Source organism: Aythya ferina (assembly GCF_964211825.1).
Source record: "Aythya ferina genome assembly, chromosome: 3".
NCBI lineage: Eukaryota > Metazoa > Chordata > Aves > Anseriformes > Anatidae > Aythya > Aythya ferina.
In genome coordinates this window covers 88,867,971-88,889,661 of record NC_140298.1, presented here as the reverse complement: position 1 = coordinate 88,889,661, position 21,691 = coordinate 88,867,971, and the positions used below count along the sequence as shown (strand labels likewise).

The following is a 21,691-nucleotide window of genomic DNA, read 5'->3' as shown; positions in this document are numbered from 1 at the left end:
ATAGATCTATAAAATCTATACTTCTATATAATCTTCATTTTTTGTTTGAAATTGTATAAGTATTCTATGTAAGTTACATGTCAGTTTGCCTGCACCCTGGCATACAATCTAAGTAACAATGTAAGTCTTGCTTAACAGAGGTGTTTTTATTGCCACTAATGTGTTCAATGGATACAACTAACAGACCATCAGCATTAGGTGAATCTTGAACGTTTATTCTCCTGTTATTTTCCACAGAGAAAGAAAGATACATTAGATTTTTTCCAGAACAGCTACATGAAAATCAGTTTCTCCTCAGAAACTGAGATGTTCCAATTTATGCTTCAATTTGTTAAAAAATAGATAACCATTCGCTTTAACATCAATCGAAATGTTGTTTTATTCTTTCCCATTTTCTCTGTTTTAGGGAATTGCAGACAAATGAGCCCTAAAATTACAGAAACGACACCCTGTGCACTCCCCTCTGGCACTGAGTGCCAATGGCCTATGGCCACCCGGTGGTGACCATTGAGGGAAGGGCCACAGGTGTTCCGTGCCGGCTGCCCCATGTCAGTTGCCCCATGTGCAGGAGCAGGTCTCACCTCCGTGCCCAGTGCTGCCTCTGGAGCTGCCCTGGCCAGGGACTGGATCCTCCCCTTGCCCTCGTTGCCCTGCTCTGCATCTCCCAAGGGAGCAGGGTGCTGACCTGAGACTGCTTCCAGAGGTGGCTGCTTCCCCCACAGGTCTAGAAAGGTGTGCTGCTACAGAGACTCCCCTACTTGTCCATCACTGAGTTCCCTTGCCCTCATTGTTTCTCTGGGGCAGGAGAAGGAGGGCACCGTGCTGTTTCACCCAAGCCTGCAGCACAGCCTCCTGCCTGCAGCAGCACTGACCAGGGCCCTTTCCTCAGTAGGGTGGCAGCACCCAACACTGTTCCTTGGCTTCTTCTCCCCCTGGTAGGTGGGACACAGAGTTGTGTTCCTTCAAGAGAGCACATTTTGGCTTGGAGAAAAGTCCTTCTCCCCCACGCATGCTGCTGGCACTCAGCTGGCAGCTGTGAGGAAGCCAGAGACCTCAAAAGAAGGTCATGCTCCTACAGAAATATATTAAAACCAAGTATTTTTCTTAAATTAAAAAAAAAAAAATCCAGAAAGTCAAGCATACTCACATCAGCTCCTGGCTCTCCAGGCAGGCCAGGGGATCCAGCCTTGCCTGCATCCCCATCCGGACCCTTCAGAAATTAAAAGGAGAGTTATGTGTATTTCATCTACAGAAGCAGAAACAAAACTTTTTACGTCTCTTCTTGAGAAGCAAATGCAAAGTAGCTGAAATCACTTACCGGTGGACCTGGGGGGCCATTAGGACCTCTCTCTCCCTAACAAGAAACAAGAGGAAAGGTATTAAACTTACAGGGAACTTTCATGGTCCCTAATGAGAAACCCTGATGTGCAGATTATTGGGAATAATCCCATACTGATTTTCTTTATAAAGAATGAATATAAACCCACATGATCTCTATTATAGACTAACAAGAATAATCACTCAAAGTTCTGACAGGAATTGAAGGAAAATATATAGTAGCTGCTATCATGAATAATGCCACAAATCCTTAGCAGGCTCTATTAAGAATGATACTAGGTAATTCCCTTTCAGATAAGAACTATAAAATCCTTACACCCTATTTAAGGCAAATAATCACATCATATGACCATAATTACATAAAATAAATCCCATAATTTTTATATCAGAGAGAATCTGAAAGGCTACCTCTTCCCCTCTCTCCATTCCCATTTGCTAAAAAAATGAGACCTGTCAGTTCCAGTGTAGATTTCTAGACAAATTCAAATTCCTTGGGGTCAAGTGCTGGCAGTGAGGACAATGCAGATACAGCTCGAGGTATCACCTATTTCCTAGGCACGTCACGGGAAATACTTACATCAATGCCATCAATACCGGGAACTCCTGGTGGCCCTGGCGGACCCGGGGGGCCTGGTGGACCAGGGAGACCTCTCTGACAAGAAATAAAAAGAGGAGCAATTAGATCCTGGTAAACCTGTGAGAGCCAGTCAGGGGGGACCAGCACAATGAGAGGGGCTTCTTTGGGTTAGTCAGGGGGTATCAGCAACAGTGGGGGTCCGTGTCAGGACCCACAGGCCCTTTCCCATCTTAGCTTTCATGGTGATGGCCAGCAATACTCCCCTCAGAGGACGAAGGGGGATGAGGTGTTAAACCCCCTCCCTGAGCCTGACCACCCCTGCATCCCGTGGTCCTTCACAGGTCTGGGGCAAGGCAACAGCAGCTTGATTCCCTGACCCAGCTGTGTGCTGATGGTAGGGCAGCAGGAAAAAAAAAAAAACAGTGAACTCTGCAAACCAAGCACTGAAACTCACTGAGATATTCTAATTACTCAGAGAGCAAAAAGCAGACAGTCTTCCCGAGAGTTTGTGCTAAAGAACAAAGTTTAAGCCAGCCCTTTCTGTACTTCACAGCAGGTTCAGCAGCTCCCCCTGTTTCTGCAGGATTACATTAGCATCCACAGAGGCTCCTGCAAGCACCAGGCTCCCAGGGGAGAGGTGGGAGGCACTGCCTGTGTGTGGAAGCTGAGAAAGGCTTTTATGGGCCTCCGTCCCTATAATGGGGGTCTCTGTTCTCCTCACAGCCAGCTCCAGCCCCCACAAAGGCTCTCTGTGAGCAGGAAGCCAGCCTGGGGCCCTACTCCCCACTGCACTGCTGTTCCGGCCGCCTTTCCTCCCCACACCAATCTTTCCAGAAATAACCCAGCCCGTGGTATTTGTAGGTGGAGGAGAAAAGGGTCAAAAGCCCTTCAGTGGGTCAGTGCCTGGGCATGACAGAGAGCAGCCTTCAGCCTCCCATCACTCAGACCCCTTCCCTTAGCGCACAACACCATCCCTTCCCTCCCACTTACCTCAATCACCGTCTGGCTTATCTGCAAGGGAGAAAAAAAGGGACAAAGTCAGAGGAAACTTACTTGAGCCAGGCAGAGGCATATAATCTGCAGAAAGAGCCCCTGAGACAGGGGGCCTGGCACAGCCCAGGCCATGGTAGGAAGCACCCTGCTTGGGTGCCACAAGGCACCAAAACCCCAAACGTGTCCCCACAGCCAAAAGGTGAGCCCAGCTGCAGGCACCCCTCACGGCTGCTTATTAAATGCCTGGGAGAGGGGGGTCGTGGGGATTGGAGGAGAGCTGAAGGCTGGGAAAGAGAGGATTGAATGACAGCAGCGCCTTTAACCCTTTGCCCTGCTTGCTGTTGCTTTGGGCACCTTCCCTCACCCCCTACCAAGTTTTTCCCTCCCTAAGGCTGCCCAGGAGTCTGCAAGGAGATGGCAAAAATCTCCCCTCGCTGCAAGACACAGCTTTCAAAAGTCTCTGGCACGAGTGGCAAGTGAGGAAGAAAAGAAAGGAAGGCATGGAAGAGTTAAAATGAGGCTGCTGCTCATGGGGGGCTGGGTTTCTAAAGGCACCAAATTTCACACAGGTATGGTGAAAATAGACATCTCTGGACACAGACAGGAAAAACGAGGCTCATGTGGGCTGGATGGACTTGGTGGCAGCCTGGCTCGGCAGTGCCAGGTTGGGAACGCCGCTCACCCGGGCTGGGAGCTCGCCACAGCCTTCTCGCTGGGGTCGCAGGGGGTCGCAGTGAATCACCATCCACTGGATGTCAAACTGGTGGGGAAGACAAAACAACATTAAATCAGTCTGGGGGAACACACTTGAAAAGGTTTTAATAGGATGAGCACTGTTCAGCTAATGGTATGTTTTGAAAGGCAGGTATTAACAATAAAAAGTGTGGGTGTAAGGGCACAGAGATGCAATTCAGCACGAGCCACTGGAGTGGTCGGGCTCAGCCTCTGGAGCTTATTCCAGAGCAGATCACCTCCCTGCATGCCTCCAGCCCCGAAATCTGAAGACATTTTATAGAGGAGGCATAAACCTGCAGAAGGATTTAAAGAGAGGTGAGATCCATCATTTATTTTTAAAGATGTTCCTATGAGCTCAGGCATTTATCTCATATTATGCTATAGTGGTGGTTTTATTAAAGGACACACAGTCCCCAAAAGATTTTCTCTGACTGGATGGTTATGTCTATAAGGAGTGTGAGAGGTCTGAGGACAGAAACAGATGGTTCAAGTGTGAGTGGTTCAGAAAACTGGATTGTATGTACAGTAGCAACACTCTGCAATTAAGTTATATATATCTGTGAAATTTCACATCTTCTTTGAGTTTTCATTTGGCATTGGAAAATGACCCAGGATTAAGATAGCCTCTTCTCAGAAACTGCCACCAAGTCTCACTTAATGAGCATATGTAAATAAAAGAATACAAATCTTCTGCTAATAGTTATCAAATAACTCACATACACATCTTCAGAGGTGTTATCATCTGATTTATAATGCATCAAGTGGAATTTTAAGTACCAAAAGCATATTACACTGTGCATAGTTATTATTTTCAAGTTTTAAAGTCTAGGATTGTTTTCACTTTCTATCGTATATAGTACCAGCTTGGTTTATGAGCCACTAATGAGTGATTTACCTGGGGGAAAATAAAGATATTTTTTTTTCTTGTTGCAACATAGAGTCCTGGTATAGCAAAGACTGTGATTTGTTTTTCTGAGAAACTGAAATAAAAGTGGGAGCAGCCAGGGGCTTCCATTTCTTATTTTTCTGCTTCTCTCAATCTTTCTTCTTATTCTATAGAGCTAAAGCAGGTTCCCACCACCTCTCCCACAACATAATGTCTTAGTGTTTCCTGGCTGCCTCCTGCGCTCCTCTAAGATATCTCTTTGCTCTCTTCAATCCCAGCCTGTGACTAAAGCAGAAAGCAGACTGTCACTGAGACGCTTTCCTCTCCTGACACCTTCCTTACATTGACTTAGCTGCATGCTGACTGCTGTAGCTGAAAAAGGCTTTGAGTCTGAAGTCCTTTAAGATCTCTGCAAGACACCCACATGTCCACAAGTATATTTTTGTTATTCCTTTCACCTTCACTACTTCTCTGTTGCCACTCCTGAACTCCTTGGTATCACATCTCTGCTGTTCTATTTAGCACAGCCATTCCAGTTTCCAGAGTGCTGCGAACAGCACAGAGGCAGTAGTTTCTTTTACCTGCAGTGTTATCTGACACCACTATCTGTCAGTCAATTCCTCATCTCCTTTACCCAGTTCTCATTTTAAAACCCTTCCCAATCCTTCATAATAGACATATAAAAGAATTGAACGTATACTATAATTTCTTACTAATGGGCAGCAATACAATGATTCATAAAAAGGCATAAAAATGGGACCAAATGACCCCCAGATGATAATTTACTTCATACCATACCATTAAATCCTGAGTCTGCATTATTCACCCTGGGAGCTCATTTGCATAGGCAGAGAGGTCCACAATGCCTCTAAAGCAGTGCTTATAATCTATTTCTGATTTAAATAATAATCTGCTTCTGATTTAAATGGGGTGGGTATGGTTCTAAGTGACAATGTTTTCTTTTCCATTGTATCTGTTTAATGTTAAAGTAAAATGATATTGAGTATTATTTAATAATGCTAAAAATAAAATGTAATCCATTCAGTAGCCAGGAAATACTAGAATTAAGGTTGCCTGTAAATGCGTCTTCTGCACATAATCTGAATCTGTGATTCCACACTTCTTTCCTCAGAACTTTTGCCTCAATTACCAGACCAAAGGAGCACAGCTGTGGAAATGGTTCATACACAGCTGAAACTGGAAGATTGGAAGTGAATATGGCAAAGTATGATAGAAAAAGAAAGGATGTTTTTGTGACAAAGGCAGACATGCCACTGTGGATTGTACTCCTGATTTTGCCTCGTAATTCTTATATAGTGTTAATTTTAATTTTTATTTTAATCAAAATGGCCCAATTAGACAGCAATCTGCATTACGGGAGGAAAGGTTAGTAGCTTGAACTGAAGTATCTGGGTATAGGTTATGCAAGAAGGCTGATCAGTAACAACTGTAACTGAAATCAATAGTCCTGAGCTGTATTTGCAACTTATAAAGTGCTACAAAATTTGCAAACACTCTGAAAAATAACTTTTAAAACATACTACCAGCAGCCAATACCTGCATCACTACTTTGTTTTGTTTTGCCTTTTTTATATATAGATAATTGTTGCCTCTTTGTGTGTGTGTATGTGTGTGTGTGTGTGTGGCAGGAGGGTTGTCTTCAGATTTTTTTTGGCTTCCGCACTAAGGTAAGAAAGCTGTGAGATGCTAATTACTGGGCTGGCCTAGGCTTTGATGAATGACTCTCTAAGTGCTAACATCCAAGTCTCAAGAGAATACTACTAGCAGATGCATCTACGTTTTTAAGTTTGAACCAAGTTTTTCAACTTTGTACAAAGTCAAAACAGAAAAATTGTTAATGAGATTGTAAAATGGGATTACTTGCTACAGTAGGAACTTAACTTGCTGAGCCAGGAGATCCTTTTAATGTCTCATGTGCTTTCTTCCAACATTCTTGAATGGCCAGAGAGAAAACTGATCACTTTGTTTTGTTCAAGAAGGGGTTTGAACGGTAAGCATTTAGCAAAAGTCTCATGAGATTAATAAACAAACAGAAATAAGTCTTAATAAAAGAGGCAGGCATCACATGCAGAATAAAATACTTAGCATTCTTTACAAAACACTGTGCCACAATGTGAATGTGAAAGCAGTTGTAATATTTTGAACATGCAGTTTTAATTTGACATATCTTAGTTCACAGTTGCATAGTCAGGCAGCACTAATTTATTTATTTATTTTTAACAATGAGAAGTTTCTTGCTAATTATTTTGCTTTGGGCTTTTTTAGGATCTAAGGGATGCCACCATTTTGAAGATGCCTGGAGTAGATGTTCTATAAAATCAGTACAAGGTGTTATTAAGGATGAAATATAAGCACAATGTTCACAGAAATTAACCTTGGATAAACCAAGGGTAGTAATAAAGCAGAGTTATTAAAATTTAATCTTTTAAGACCCATAGGTGGTTATGACCCATAGGTCAATATCCTTGACATCCATTTTCCAAAATTCCCACAGGATTTCAGTTTCATTTTAAATTATTAACACAGATATAATTGGATTAGTTATGTCCATCAGTTCACTGTTTTGTCCTCTTAAGTTTGATGGAAATGCCCATAAATGCCCCAAGTTTTGCACATCTCAGTAGGAGAGCTATGCAATTCAGTTGTCTTATCAGTGCTTTAGATATGAAGTTTAGTAAATTTAGTGAGACCGAAATATCTAGAGTACTACTTTCAGTATAGCAGCATAAGTCCACAGTGAAGCATTTAACAGTACCATAGGCTTTAAGAGAAATTGTGATGCTCCTCTGGGGGTAAATCAGAGCGTGTCTACAGCTGCCTTCTGGACAAGCTGGCTACCTGTGTCCCGCTGGGTTACTGCTGCATCAGGGATGATTCAAGGAAAAACAGCACTTTGTGGGAATTACAGTTCAGCTAATTGATTTTCAGGTGGAGGTTTTGCTGTTTTTCATTGGTGATATCTGTTTGTTCCAAGGGAAGTCTGCTATCAACTGTTTTCCACATTTGTTAAGTGACCAGGAATAAGTGATATCTATGTAAACATATCTTATCCTGAGAGATTTCACAGAGTGAAAAAAAAGACGATTTTTTTTTTTTTTTACAATACATGGATATAATCTGTGCAACAGTGTAAATTAATCCTTGTTCAACAAATATTGATAAGCAGTTTCCTCTTACATGCTGTAAGTTAGGTAACTGCACTGAACTAGTTCAACAGCATTAAATGTAGATGAAATAATGATGTAGGATCACTTCTAGCCAACTGTTTAGTGACAATTATGAGAAAATCAGGGTAGTGCCTTTGAAATCACAGAAACTGAGGTAATTTACACCATCTCACAGCAGTTAATATTTGAGCAGTAGGAAATGAATGCCCTTACCTTTTCTTAACAAACATGGGATTCAGGAGGTAAATTCTTTTTCAGTTTTGAGCTGATGATATATCTTGTATTGCTTAGAGTTTATAGTCGATTATTTGAATTACTTTTAGATAAAAAGAACTATTTTCTTTTTTATCTAAGAAAAGATAAAATGCAGCTGTAAACCCGTATAAAAATTTGCCCTCTATAAAACATTCCAGAAATCCTGGGATAAATCTTTGTAAAGACTCAAAGGCAAGCCAGTTTCTAACGGAACTCCATTACTCTGAGGCAATCACAGTAACAACAAGCCATAAAAAATCTCTTTTAAAATGACATGTATTATAGTGCACCTGTAAGAAGTTGACCTATTCTGCAAGATAAATAGAGCACTCATGGAATACTGAATAAATAAATAAATAAATAAAAAGAAGAAAACCAGGAAACGTAACTTATGTCCTTTAAAAATTGTTAACACTGGAAGTCATATACTTTAACAATGCTTGGAAATAAATTAGAAATTGTGCACGGGACATATTAAATAACCAAGAGTGCTGAGATGTTTAAACTAAATATAGTCAAGCAAGTTATAGGATAAGCCTAGAACGTACCTAACCATAGATTTATTTACTCCATTTTAAGAGAAACCAAATACATGGGCCAAAACACAAACTTGTGCAGTATAAAAACACATTTTAAAGTTTCTAGTCCATCATCCTGTGATTCTTTATTGTAATGCCAGAGCATATGGCTTCCCTAAATCTATGTTTGTATAGTATCAGGCTGGACCAACACCATTGACAGTTTTGACTTCAGAGTACAGGCCATGAACAAGCCATTTCTATCTAGTGAGTCTTATGTCAAGCCCACAGCACTGTCTGAATTAAAGTATATTTTTTGATGTCCAGACTTGGTTTAAAAATTTAACGTGATGCTTACATTCTTCCTTCCTTGGCAGTTTGTTCCAGTGCTTTTTGGCAAAAAATGTGGAACATATTCCTGTTTTAAGGCCTACCTTATGTAAAAGATTTTATTTTCCCCAAAAATGCACTAAATATGTTTGAATATTTCCATAAACATTTTAAAGGGGTAAACAAACATTTTGCATAATAAATGGTGAATTATAAGTGAAAAATAACATTTTGTCTTTTCATCCTTGAAGCAGTGTGACCCATACTTAACATTCTTCCAACCTCAAGGAGCTTCATACCAGTGCCTAATGGTGTAAGTGCTTAAACATAGATGAGACAGAAGTTAATGCTGGACACTCTTCCCTCACAAAATGTCTGAGGAGCCCAACCTATTCACTGCTCCTTGTTTATATGCATCACTGGAAAAAGAAAAAAAAAAAAAAAAAAAAAAAAAAGGTCTCTGCAAAACATGGGGACACAAAACAAACAGACAAAAAAACATGGCTGAAGAGGAAGGAGGAAAATTCTAATTTTCTTCTTCTGCTTTTCCCAACTTCTTTAATCTTAGCCAAAACCATTGAATCACAGAATGGCTTGGGTTGGAAGGGTCCATTAAAGATTATTTAGTCCAACTCCTCTGTCATAGGCAGGTACACTTTCCACCAGACCAGGTTGCCCAAAGACCCATCCAACCTGGCCTTAAACACCTCCAGGGATGGGGCATCCACAGCTTCTCTGGGCAACCTTCTCTGGGCCTTACCACCATCATCATGAAAATGCCTTCCTAAATGTCCAATATAAGGCTACCCTCTTTCAGTCTGAAACCATTGCCCCTTGTACTGCCACTACAGGCCCTGGTTAAAAAAATAAAAATAATTAAAAAAATAATAAGTGTCTGTCTTTCTTACAAGCCCCCTTACATATATATTGAAAGGCCGCAATGAGGTCTCCCCAGAGCCTTTTCTTCTCCAGGCTGAACAGCCCCAGCTCTTTCAACCTTTCTTCATAGGAGAGGTGCTCCAGCCCTTTGATCATCTTTGTGGCCCTCCTCTGGACTCACTCTAATAGGTCCATGTCCTTCTTGTGCTGGGGACCCCAGAGCTGAATGCAGCACTCCAGGCAGGGTCTCACGAGAGCAGAGCAGAGGGGGATAATCACCTCCCTCCAGCTGCTGCCCTGCTTCTTTTGATGCAGCCCAGGATGCAGTTGGCTTTCTGGGCCACAAGTGTGCACTGCTGGCTCATGCCAAGCTTTTCATCCACCGGTATCCCCAATTCCTTCTCTGTAGGGCTGCCTTAATAAGTGTCAGCCAGAGCACCAATGAAGAATGGGTAGAAATCCAAGTTCTTGCCAATGTCACCTTAATACTACATCTCTTTCCTAGTCTGTAGGCTGCCACTTCCAATCATTACTTCAGCACGCAACAGAAACCCTCCTTGTTTTTAAAGGCATGTCTGTGTGTCTAGCTTGAGGGCATGGTTTACTGTAGCACTGCATGCTGGGAGCTATAATCCATAATGCCTACATCCTTCTGTGCATTTAATCTAGATATCTTTCCAAAGAAGAATGTGGTGTTAGGGTGGAATTTTTTTCATCCTAGGGTAATGCCTAGAATATGTAAACTTTTCATCATCCCATCCATCCATTCATCTACTCATATCCCTCAGAACAGTCAGCAAAACATGCAGCTAATCCTAACAGTATCAACTTCAGCATTACTGAAATGAAATTTTCAAAGATCAGTTTTTGTTCTCAACAGAATTGGTGTAACTTTTCACCTACTGATGTTTCCCAACCCACATCTAGAGCAACTTACCTAGGCAGCCACTTTCAGATATCTGTGGCAGCTTTCTCTCACCATTTTTCAAGTAAATTTGATTTCTATCTGGTGCAATAGTGTTGCCTACACATACAGAAGTGACAAAGTATGAGAGGATACTTTTCTTGAGACATTTGGCCTTTGAAGTTCATTCAATTTTGGCAGATAATATGAGATATAGGTAATGCAAGATTATCTCACTTCATGCATTTTACTTCAAAGCTGCTGCAAATCTGCAATGTAGTAGTATGAGAAATGGTTACAATATGTTAAGCAGGTAATTCTCTTTTTGCCATCCAAGTCATTTTAAAATGAATGCCCTATACCTTACTATTCATTTTATATGTTTTTAAGGCACTTACAGAGGATCCTTGGGAAAGGAACAGGAAAATGTATGGAATTTTGCAGTTGTCTTCTGCATTTTTTCAACAGTATTTTGAAACTATTTCCTTTTAATCTACAAAGTGAATACAGAAAAATCCTTTCCAAAGTTTTAAATGTCATTTATTGCTACCATGGGAAAAAATTCTCCTATTATTCAGCATAAAGTGCAGTATGACTCATTAGCTGAAAAAACAGTGCCTGAGAAAAACACTTTCACAGATGTCTAAAAGGTAAAATGCAGATGTGACAGCTACAAATTGTTTTCTGTCAGAAGTTATAGGTATGTCACTTTCTCTGTGTTTTATATTAATCACTCATCTTGGAAACTAAATCAGATAACCAAATAATAAAACCCCTGGGGTTTTTCAGATTCAGTTTTCTTGGTAGAAGGTCACAAAAGCATTCAATATTTTCTGTAGGTCAGCCCCAATGTTATTTTCTCCACAAAACAACTCTCCCCAAAATATAGTAGCACGAAGAGGATATTTTTAGCATTAAATCCTCTAACAGGATATAAAATAGAATTTCATTGCCTAGTGTTGCTACACAGAGTAAAGGAACACTCTACAGTGAGTTTAGGTATCTAGTACAATGCACAAGGAAAGTTAATATCTAAGAAAAGGATTTGCAGAAGTCAGGATATGGGGATGGGATGTCCTGAGGTAGCCAGGAGAAGTATTGTGGAGCTGAGTGGGCTTTATGTCTCATCTCTGCTAGGCCCTTCACTTGGATTGGACCTGGACTCTGATATTATACTTCCAGGATATAGGATAGGAAGTATGCTTATGCATCCTATGGTGCCCATTAACAAGAACCCTCTTTAAGAATTAGCTGTCTACTCTGGGTCAGTCTTTTTGGAAAAAAAAATAAAAATAAAAATCAAGCCAATTAAAGAGAAAACAATTCTGTCAACAGGATCATACCAGGTAACACAATGACTGGAAGAGTTTCCTGAGGTATAAGATAGTGAAGATAAATCTCTGATTTAGCACCAGTGTAAACATGGTTCTCTTACTTCTTGTGTGAACATCAGAGTTGAGTAAATAAGGACTCCCGTCAATCTCTTGCAGAAGATATTCCCTTTGTATTAACTATTTAAAATATTTATTCTGACAGAGACAGAACTAATTATCTTTTGCTGATGGTTGGTTCACACATAGGAGTGAAAGGTCCCAATTCTTGCTCTCTTTGGTGTGAGTACAGTCCCCAAGCCCATGTCCTGAGGTTTCCTTCTAGATCAAGCTCAACATATGATGCAAACAAGGAAACTAGCAGCTGATATATCCAGACAGCAGAATCCAGTGACAGAAGCGTGGGTGTCTAAAACATTTTACTATTGAAATTTAGACATAACCTGGGTGACCCCTTACCTTCCACAGGATATCTATATATGCAAAATTTGAAAATCATAGTACTTACCTGCCAAGTGCTGCCTTTTATGTTTTCAGGAAATATATGAAGATGCATTCCATGAAAAAGATTAAGTGTAAAGATCTTGTAAAACATTTTTTGTAGTAATTTAAGGCTTTGATACTTACCGGAACTGAAATCTGAGGATTATTTTTAAGCTTTCCAAGCACAGCGAAGCCATCAACACTGATTTTCCCTTTTGGTTTTATGTTTAGGGTTTCTATTTTAATACAGTCAATGAAAAGTGTGACGCTGCTTGTTTCTACACTTATCATGAGCTTGTGCCATTGGGAATCGAACAAGAAAGGCAAATGTAAAAATGATGCAGTTTGGAGAGTTCCATCCACTCCTTTATAAGAAAACTCGACACTTTTCATTGGACCATTAAGATTCACTCCAACTTGTTCTTTTCCTGAAGAATCCTGAATCTGCCAAATAGTCCAGTATTTCTGAAGTGTGGGTCCACTCATCCGAAAAGTAGTAAGAAAGGAATACTCATCAGGCAATCCATTGGAATATATTGCACTGTGTAGGATCAAAATAGAGTAAATTTGTTGTATTTCTTCTGAAAACCTCCACATACCACAGCAGAGTAATAAAAATCAGTTCCTCAGTGGAACCATATTTTAAACATTCTTTTATCATTCTTTTTATCTTCTACCTGTAGAGTCCCAAAATGACATACCTTTTTGAGTAATTGGTGTAACTGATGGCAAAATAAACTGGTTCAGAAATGTGGGTTCTTCTTCCTTCATTGTGAAGTATTTATGATAACCTTTTTGAAGTGTAATGGATCAAGCAACAGCAGGCTAGTACTTTACATTTAGAAAGTCTATCCTACAATCATGCTGTTTCTAATATTAGACTTACAAAATCAACTTAGTGTGACTTTCAATTGGTTAGATAAATAGTGTAAAACTGTTTTTATTTTTGAAGACATAAGAATGTATCTAGCAAAGGCGTTTTCTTGTTCAGTCTGATAATAACCACTTTGTTAATGCATTAGCTATCACTTCAGCAGTAATCATACAACAGATCATTCACCGACAATCATGCACACAGTGAGAACCTACATTAAAAATGCATTGTGTCCTGTGGCACTGAACCATGAGGCTACAAGTAGCAGGGGAAGATCTGCGACTTATTACATGTTTCATTGTTTTGTACTCCTATAACACAAACACGTACTACTAGCTGTATCACTGTTTCAAATAGAGATGCCATTTTTTAGCTCAAATGTGTCAGTGAAACTGGTAGAATATTTTTAAAAGATGCCTTTTCATATTCTATAGATGGTAAGATCACAGTGCCAAAATTGAGTTGACATTGACACATTGTTTGCCACATATCCACATTTAAGAATTTCACACACACACACAAAATGTATTTGACTAAAATTCTTAAGTATGGAGACATGCAGGGCTTTTTTGTCATGAGCATTCATTAAAATAACTCCTTAGGCAAGTAGACATTTTGAACAAAGATTATTTTTGTGTGGCAGATCAATCCTATGTCAGCAGGAATTTAGCCATTAGTGAACCTCCAACCTTAGGCTGAGATAAAAAAAGGGGAAAAAACGAAAAAAAAATAGTTCTTATTCTGTATCCTTGATGATTACTGAGTTGGTAAGAGCGTACTTCACATTTCTTAGTGGTAATATGTCCAAAGCTGTAGTACAATCATATTCCAGCAGGCGACGGCACAGTCTCACCAAGATTTCAGAAGGACTGGGAAAGCCTGGCAGCAGCAGCAGCTTCACCTTAATAATAAACCACCCGAACTGCTAGCGTCCCTGCTCCTTCCCCGTGAGCCTGGAGTCTGATATGTACTTCAGCTGCAGGGAAAGCTGCTGTATGAGGAACGGGAACACTTGGCTGGAAGATTATCTCCTTGCACAAGGCGCAGAGATATACGCAGGTGGGAGAGGGGGCTCCTTGCCAGCATCTTTAAGTTGTCTGCGCTTTGCTGTGACTCATTTTGCTGGTGACTGCAGATGCAATTTTCTGGCCCAGCTGGCTTTGTTTGGTGGGATTTTGTCTAGCTTGTTGTGTTGTGTTTTGGTTTGTATCTTGCCATCTTAAAAGCAAATGCCAGTGATGTGTGGACACTTTACCTGTCCTCGTATTCTGAGCACTTTCCAGTGTTTACTGCTGTCCACAGTCCTTCCCTTTGTTAGGCTTCTAGCTTATGCAACATATTTATATATATATATTCCTGCTCTGCAAACACACTCCTTAACCCCTTTCTGATGCACATTAAACTTTGCTAAGCTCCTGACCCAGTCAGCACATCCCTTATGGACCTCTGCATCCTTCTATAACATCTCTTAAACAAGTATTTCAGTCTCCTCTACTGCTAAAACCTTAGCTCACCCAAGCCATTTATTTCTTCATTTGCCAAATCTCACTGTATGTTCTTGCACAACAGCTGTTTTTACTACTATCCTATCAAAGATATTATTTTTTTATTTTTAGGTAATTTTTAAACTAAATTCCATGTGACTTTCCACTTTCTGTTAAGTTCAGTGGCTCTGGGGGGATCTGACACGCCAAGCCTTACAGCTAAAAGAAGCATTACTAATCCCAGATCCTCTGAAGAGAGACTTGCATTCCTTCTCTGCACAGATAAGTTTTACTCTCACAGTAACACTGCTGAAAATATTGCACAGATTCTCACCTCATCTGACCTACTGGGAAAAATAAATGAAAGAAAGGAAAGAAAAAAAAAAAAAGAGAGAGAGAGAGAGAGAGAGAGAGAGAGAGAGAGAGAGAGAGAGAGAAATAATAGCTATAGTTTAAAAAAAAAAAAAAAAAAAAAAAAAAAAGCCATCATATGGGTTCTCCTTCTTACTCAGAAATTAAAACAGAAAAGAATTACTTTAACTTTTTTGAGTGTTATACAAAGAAGAGAAGCTGTGCAAGACTCTGTGATATTGGTAAAAGGAAATTAAAGTATAAGAAATACTTTATAAACAGTATACTTTATAAAACAATAAAAAATCAGTGCACAAACATGAATATTTATATTTAAAAACATAATAATAACAAATCAGAAGAGCTGCTGCCATTAGACAAACGACAAAATATCAGCATAACTAAACACTGACCAACACCAGAAACATACTCTGTGTTGGACTGTAACTGTGTAAGATTTATAATTTAAGTAAAGCAGAGACAGATTCTCATCTCTGTTACTCCCATGGTAATGAAAAGCAATCCCATTGGCTTTAGTCCTGCCAATGCATTTCAGTACACAGTTTTTCCCCATCTGTAATTCATCTAAGGAAGCTTCTGAAACACCACTCTTTTCTTTTCCTTTTGTTTCATAAATACCTTATAGTCTTATTATTCTGATAGCTTGAGTGCTTACCAGAAATATTTCTTTAAAATTTTAAGGCTGAGTCCTACAAAGCAGGCATCAATACAAACAAGATGATTTGACTGAGTAGGCAGTGGAAACACTAAATAGCGTCATTGTCTTCAAAATTCATTAAGAGCAACAGAGTATTTTAAAATGTTAACTACAGGCTTGAATACTGCAAAATAACCACCTGCTTTATTATGTTTTTTCAAGAGTTAGTTTCTTAGATGGGCTCCATTTCCCACTGTGATAACTTACTCCTTGCTAAATGAAGATTTTAGAAATGTTAGTGCAATCAACTAGAAACATCTGTTGAAATCCCTCTGACCAACCTCATGGTAATGTAATGGTAATGCAGTATTATATACCCACAGGTGTGGGTTCTTTTGCATCTGCACCTCCTGAAGCCCAGAATCACAGCTGACCTAGCAGGAACTATCTGGCAGACATTTAAAAAAAAAAAAAAAGGCAATAACAGTAGAAAACTAACTAACTAACTAAGCATTTTTAAAAGCAATTGTCCAAAGTCATTAGCCAGAAGCCATTTGCTAGGACTCATTACCCTCGGCTGGTCTTTATTCTTCAGAAGCATCCAGGTCTGAGCTAATTATTTCTCTTATGAGCTAATTAGATTCTTAGTTGCTTTTTTTTTTTTTCTTTTCCATCATAGTGTCATCATCAATATCAATGGAGTGGTACTATGTAAGGTATCTTACATGTAATGCAAAATAGAAAAGCACCCAAACAACTTTGGTGGCTGGATGTAGGAAAGCCACACCTCCAGGCATTTGAGGTGCATTACTTTGTAGGGAAGCATTATTGCCAAAGGAAAAACCAGGAAATCAGCTTATGAAATTCTCTGGATATTCCAAGTTTACTGAAAACGCTTTGTAGACTTCTTATTTTCATTTTATAATTTCCCATCTTAGTGTTTTTTAAGTCATCTTTTAAAGTGGTCTCCAGTACACAACTCCCCCCAGAACAAGCACTGTTCAAAAGGCAGTTTACATTTTTACATTGCTCTTCTTTCTGCAGAGAAGAGACTGCAGGCAAAGAGATATAGCTTGTAGATTCATTGTCCACATTAGTGCTACTAAGTTCAGTGTGCCCAGAACTGTTCTCTGATACTAAGTTCACTTGGCAAGAGAAAGTTCTTACTTAAAAGTACTGCTTACTTCCAAAACACAATGACCACCTACAACATGGTCTAAGGTCCATGACCTAATGCTAACTGTCAAGCAGTACCCAGGATTTTTTTTAAGAGTGTTAATTAGTATGGACCAAAACCATGTCAAGGTCTTGCACAATATTTTAACAGTGTAGATGTTAATGTATGAATGCCTTGGAACATTCCCTGGCATTATTTTTCCATGCAGGTGTTGACTTAGGGGCCTTGTGACATGACACCGGCAATGGGATTCCCATTTGTGAAGTCAAAGGATTAAGACTTCATCCAGCACATAAAGGCAGCTAGCCTTTTTCCCCACTTAAAAACATATCGCAAGCATATTCCTTTGTTGTAAAATATTTTTTAAGCTTGTAATTAAAAAACATTACAATTATTACTTAAATTCTATAAACTCTATTCATTCTGGGACATACTTCTGAACCTTGGCAAGTAAGCTAAGCAGCAAAAAGACCAAGTTGCAATTTCATAGATTTTAAGGAAACTATGCACACTTTTTAAAGCTAAGTCCTTCAGCTACTGTGTAAGCTAGTTCTACAGCAAAGACTGAATAAATATACTGAGCCACAGCCAGCTAACTGAGCTCTCATTCCCATGCCATAGCCACTGTAATGTTGACTAATACAGGTTAGTGTAATGATCATACACCAGCCTAAATTTTACTATTCCTAATACACATTGAATGAATAGTGGCAGGCAGGCCCTATGACAAACTGAAATTTCAGGTAAACTGTGAGCTAGCATTGCGGTGTGACGGCACAGCGCTGACTGAGGATGCCAGTCAGCATCATGAATGTGGTAAATCCTTGATAATACAGCACCACACCAAGCCAACAAGCCCAGTGGCAGCAGTCAGCTCAGATGTCACAGCATATTAACAAAGCTGGTATAGGCTTGATTAGAGATTATTTGTGTGTATCAAGCATATCGCTAGGGCCATTTACAGCAATACATCTAAACCTTCTTGAAAATATTATAGCTTTGATATCTCAGACTCTTTCTGAGATAAAATGCACAAGTTGAGAATATGAGAATCTACATTTTTTCATAAAATGAAGATCGCATTTTCTCTCTGTGTTTGGGTTCATCTTTATGCACTAGCAGCCTTGATTTGCCACTGTGAGGGAAAGTAATCGAGTCCAATGCAACCAACCAGTTAAACTCAAAACTGGGTAACCTAATGGCTATAGAGTCAAAAGCCAGGGAAGACTGCAGCAAGCAAAACTTGTCAGTGATAGCTGGGGTACAACAGAAATACTTTGCTCTCCAATTATTTCTACCTGAAACAGTAGTCCAATGAAGGCTATGCCAGTCAATTGCTAATTAAAGGAACTCTTAATGACATCAGGTGCTGGACCAGAATGCAAGGTTGCACAAGTTTGACAAAGACTTCTCTACCCTGTTGTACTGTCTCTATTCCTTCACCTGCACCAGGTCTGGCATCTAAAGAACTAACATAATTAGATTCCGAAATAGTGGCTCCTGTTGCAATTTGCCTGTGACACGCTAAATAATAGCTATCATCCTTTGTAGATTAAGTGATCATAAATCAGCCAGGAACATGCACGTAACAGTTATGCAAAAAAGCAAGCAAGCAAGCAAGCGAACAAACAAACACAAAAATTATCAATTCTTGTCTCTGCAGCCTTCAAAGGATAAGGAAAATCTCTTTGTTTCAATGTTTTAAGAAAACTTTCATTATTGTCCTCTTGTTGTCTTTGCTTCACCTCTCTGCTTTTGGCCTCACTTTCTAGAGGTGAATATATTTCTTTCAGCAGACCTGCAGGAACCCTGAGCAATACCACTGGTAGAGGAACGTGGCTGTCCCCGAAATTGCTATTACAGAATCAACCTAGTCTGGTAGTGTCAATGAAAAAAAAAATGTATAGAAGTTGAATTCATCTTTCCCTTTCAAAAACTTTGTAAATGAGATCATCTAACTACAGAGAGGATTACTTAAATAATAAACTTGCAAAATGTTTATATTTTAAAATCAAGCAGCAAAGAAAATTACCTGGTTGGGATCCTGAAGTCTACATTGGGTCCCAATTTATAAGCCACTTGTAGAGCAGTGGAACCCACCACTCTCTGGATAACTCCTCGGGAAGCAGCTTTTTCTATTTGGAACTGAGAAATCAGGTCAAAGCCTACAAGAAAAAATACATATGCCCAAAATATAACTTTTATTTTAATTTAATTTCAGCAGTGACAGAGCTGAATATAACTTGAATATTAGAGTTTCTGAACAGCTGCTATTTCCTGAAAAGGTCAGATGATACTTGCCTGGTAAGTCATCTTGGCCAATCCTAATTGTTGGACAGAGATCAGTTCTCCGACTAGCACCCAGGATGGCTGGTAGTCCTGCAAAAAGGGGTGAATTAGTTAACCATGTGTCTGCAGAGAGATCACCTTAAAAAATTAATTGAAGCAATTGTAAGAATTTTATGAATTAAATAGAACTATAAATAATAAATGTAAAGTGTACTTGGTAAAGCCAGAGGTCAAATAAAATAAACCTCTGTTTCTAGGGAGCTCCAAATTTCAAATGAGTCATTATTTGATTTATTAGACCTTTAAATGAGGGAGTTGTTATTCTTTTCTAGCAGAGTTATGGAGGAATAATTGTACCAGCATAAGAAGACCTGCAGTGTTAGGAGTTTTAGGTCTGGAATTTTTTCTGGTTTACGCAAACTTAAAAAAAAAAAAAAAAAAAAAAAAAAGCCTGTTGCCCAAATCAATAGTGTTCCTAATCCAAAGGAAACTTAAACAAGCTTTATGCCAACTAAAGAGGCTGTTGAGGGGAGAAGGGGAGAAATTGTTGGCACTTCTTCCATCCTCTCTGGTATTCCAGGTGTTCCCACCATCCACTGGGCCACGTCTGATCAGAGAAAATCTGATTCATGAAATACATGGTAGGGGTAAGAAGGATTTACAGACTTTTTTTACTGATCCAAGCAAGAACGTGGAAGACATTTGTTTGAAGAAAGCAAATTTTAAAATGTAATTTTTCTGAATATTATCTGCCAAGAAGCCCCATAATGAAGTGGAGACCCAGCTGATTTCCCTAATTTAAGGAAGAAAGAAGGGAAAATAAAAATTTATTCAAATAATTTCAGAATTCTGTGCAAGTCCAGTATCAGGTCAATATGGAAAATGTTAGTAGAGTCTGGTTGGGGAAGAATGAAGAATGCAAGTTGGAAGGAGATACATTTCTAACCTACAGAGAGCCTCTTGTGTGCTGCAAGGGCTCAACCATAAATGTGGGTTTCCTTCTGACAACATAGGCTTAAAGGGAACATTCAAGCTGACATGTTACACCTTAGAAATAGCCTCATTCTATATTATTTGATGAGACTTATGGCAGACATCCAACCATTTATATTTTATTCCCAGCAAATAAAGTGGAACCAGTTTGTTGCCATATATAGCAGACTAATATCTAACTAGGAGCACTGAAAGATGGGGAGGAGAGGGAGGAGGGGGAATTTGTGTCATGTACCTACCACCTATATGCAGATTTTAATCTTTACCTTAAAAAATACATCTAATAGTGCATTTAAAATAATACACATAGCTCTCACTTTTTCCCCTCTTTCTTTATATATACATGGATACATACATACACACACAGGTAGTTCTATCTTTCTGTTGTGATGGCTAGCTAGAGAGGATTTTAATTTTGAATAAGCTCAGAATAATTCTTTTGACAGTCAAAATTACAGAAAGAGGAAAGGCAGATAAAGTCTATCTCCTTACTTGATTGTTGCTGGATGGTAGCTGAGACGAAAGACCCCAGAAAACTACACACGTACAAGAAAGCTGTAATTTTCCTGTAAACAGAAAGCAAACTCCAGTATGAATGTATAGTTTCTGACAGATTCTGCTGTTGACTTTCTCCTCAGTCATGCATATTAAGTGTATAAAACCATGAGGTAAGAATTTACTAACAGACTTGACAAGACAATTTCTTTACACGAGAAATTTTATCTTTGTCCTTATAATAAAACATGTCTACAAAGTTCTTGCTATTACCATTTCTTTCATATAATGCTGTCATGAAAACAAACAACAAAGAAGGCAGTTGGCAAAGACAGCTTTAACTGTTCTAATCTCTTATTTACAGATTTCTCTAAATCCCACTTGTTCTCTTACCAGTTGCTTTTCATCTTCACTGCTGCTTTTCTTCACTTCTCTCATGTGAATATTTGGTGTAGATATTCACACTCTTTGGTTCCCTGTCATTAGCCCTGTCAAGGAGAGTGTGAATGGGTGCAGACGGCTCCTTCTGCCCCATGCAGGACTCAGCAGGGAGGGAGGTGCGGCTGCTGGGTCGGTTTTAACCTTGTGAAGGGAAGGAGGTGGGGGCTGGACAGACGTGTGTCCTGGTGGGGTCTGAGGGCGGATCTCAGGAGCCAGCTGAGCACAAAGATGCCAAGAGAGCAAAGAAAAGGCTGCTGCTTATGCCAGCATCAGGGTAGAGAGATTAAGAAAATGTGAGTTAAGTGATGCCAGTCGCCAAATGGCAGGGTCTGCTGTTCAGCGAGGCAGATGAAAGAATTACATGTACCAAGGGATTTTTGAGAAAACTGGTGGCCCTGACACGGTGTTAAGGCTAAAAGCTTCACGAGAAGAGGCCAGTCCTAGAAAGGAGATAGTTTTATTTCTCACTGATTTATTCATCTGACGGTCTCAGGAGAAGCCTAGCTGGAGAT

At 39.5% G+C, this 21,691-nt stretch overlaps 1 protein-coding gene across 2 annotated transcripts in view; it reads right to left on the bottom strand.

The window, feature by feature from the left end:
- The window catches only part of COL9A1 (collagen type IX alpha 1 chain), a 65,623-nt gene extending 44,462 nt beyond the window's left edge, over positions 1 to 21,161 (bottom strand). Inside the window, exons 1-10 of one of the 2 annotated variants that reach the window (XM_084512388.1) lie at positions 21,132 to 21,161; positions 20,736 to 20,809; positions 19,263 to 19,340; positions 18,994 to 19,126; positions 12,562 to 12,958; positions 3,591 to 3,668; positions 2,906 to 2,926; positions 1,916 to 1,990; positions 1,319 to 1,354; positions 1,148 to 1,210 (exon numbers count right to left, since the gene is read on the bottom strand). In XM_084512388.1, the coding sequence (XP_084368514.1) occupies positions 1,148 to 1,210; positions 1,319 to 1,354; positions 1,916 to 1,990; positions 2,906 to 2,926; positions 3,591 to 3,668; positions 12,562 to 12,958; positions 18,994 to 19,126; positions 19,263 to 19,340; positions 20,736 to 20,809; positions 21,132 to 21,145 (969 nt within the window). In that variant the 5' untranslated portion in view covers positions 21,146 to 21,161. Of the gene's footprint in view, positions 1 to 1,147; positions 1,211 to 1,318; positions 1,355 to 1,915; positions 1,991 to 2,905; positions 2,927 to 2,968; positions 3,114 to 3,590; positions 3,669 to 12,561; positions 12,959 to 18,993; positions 19,127 to 19,262; positions 19,341 to 20,735; positions 20,810 to 21,131 lie in introns of those variants that run through there. The other variant, XM_084512387.1, reaches the window with a different exon arrangement.
- Positions 21,162 to 21,691: the final 530 nt, after the last annotated feature.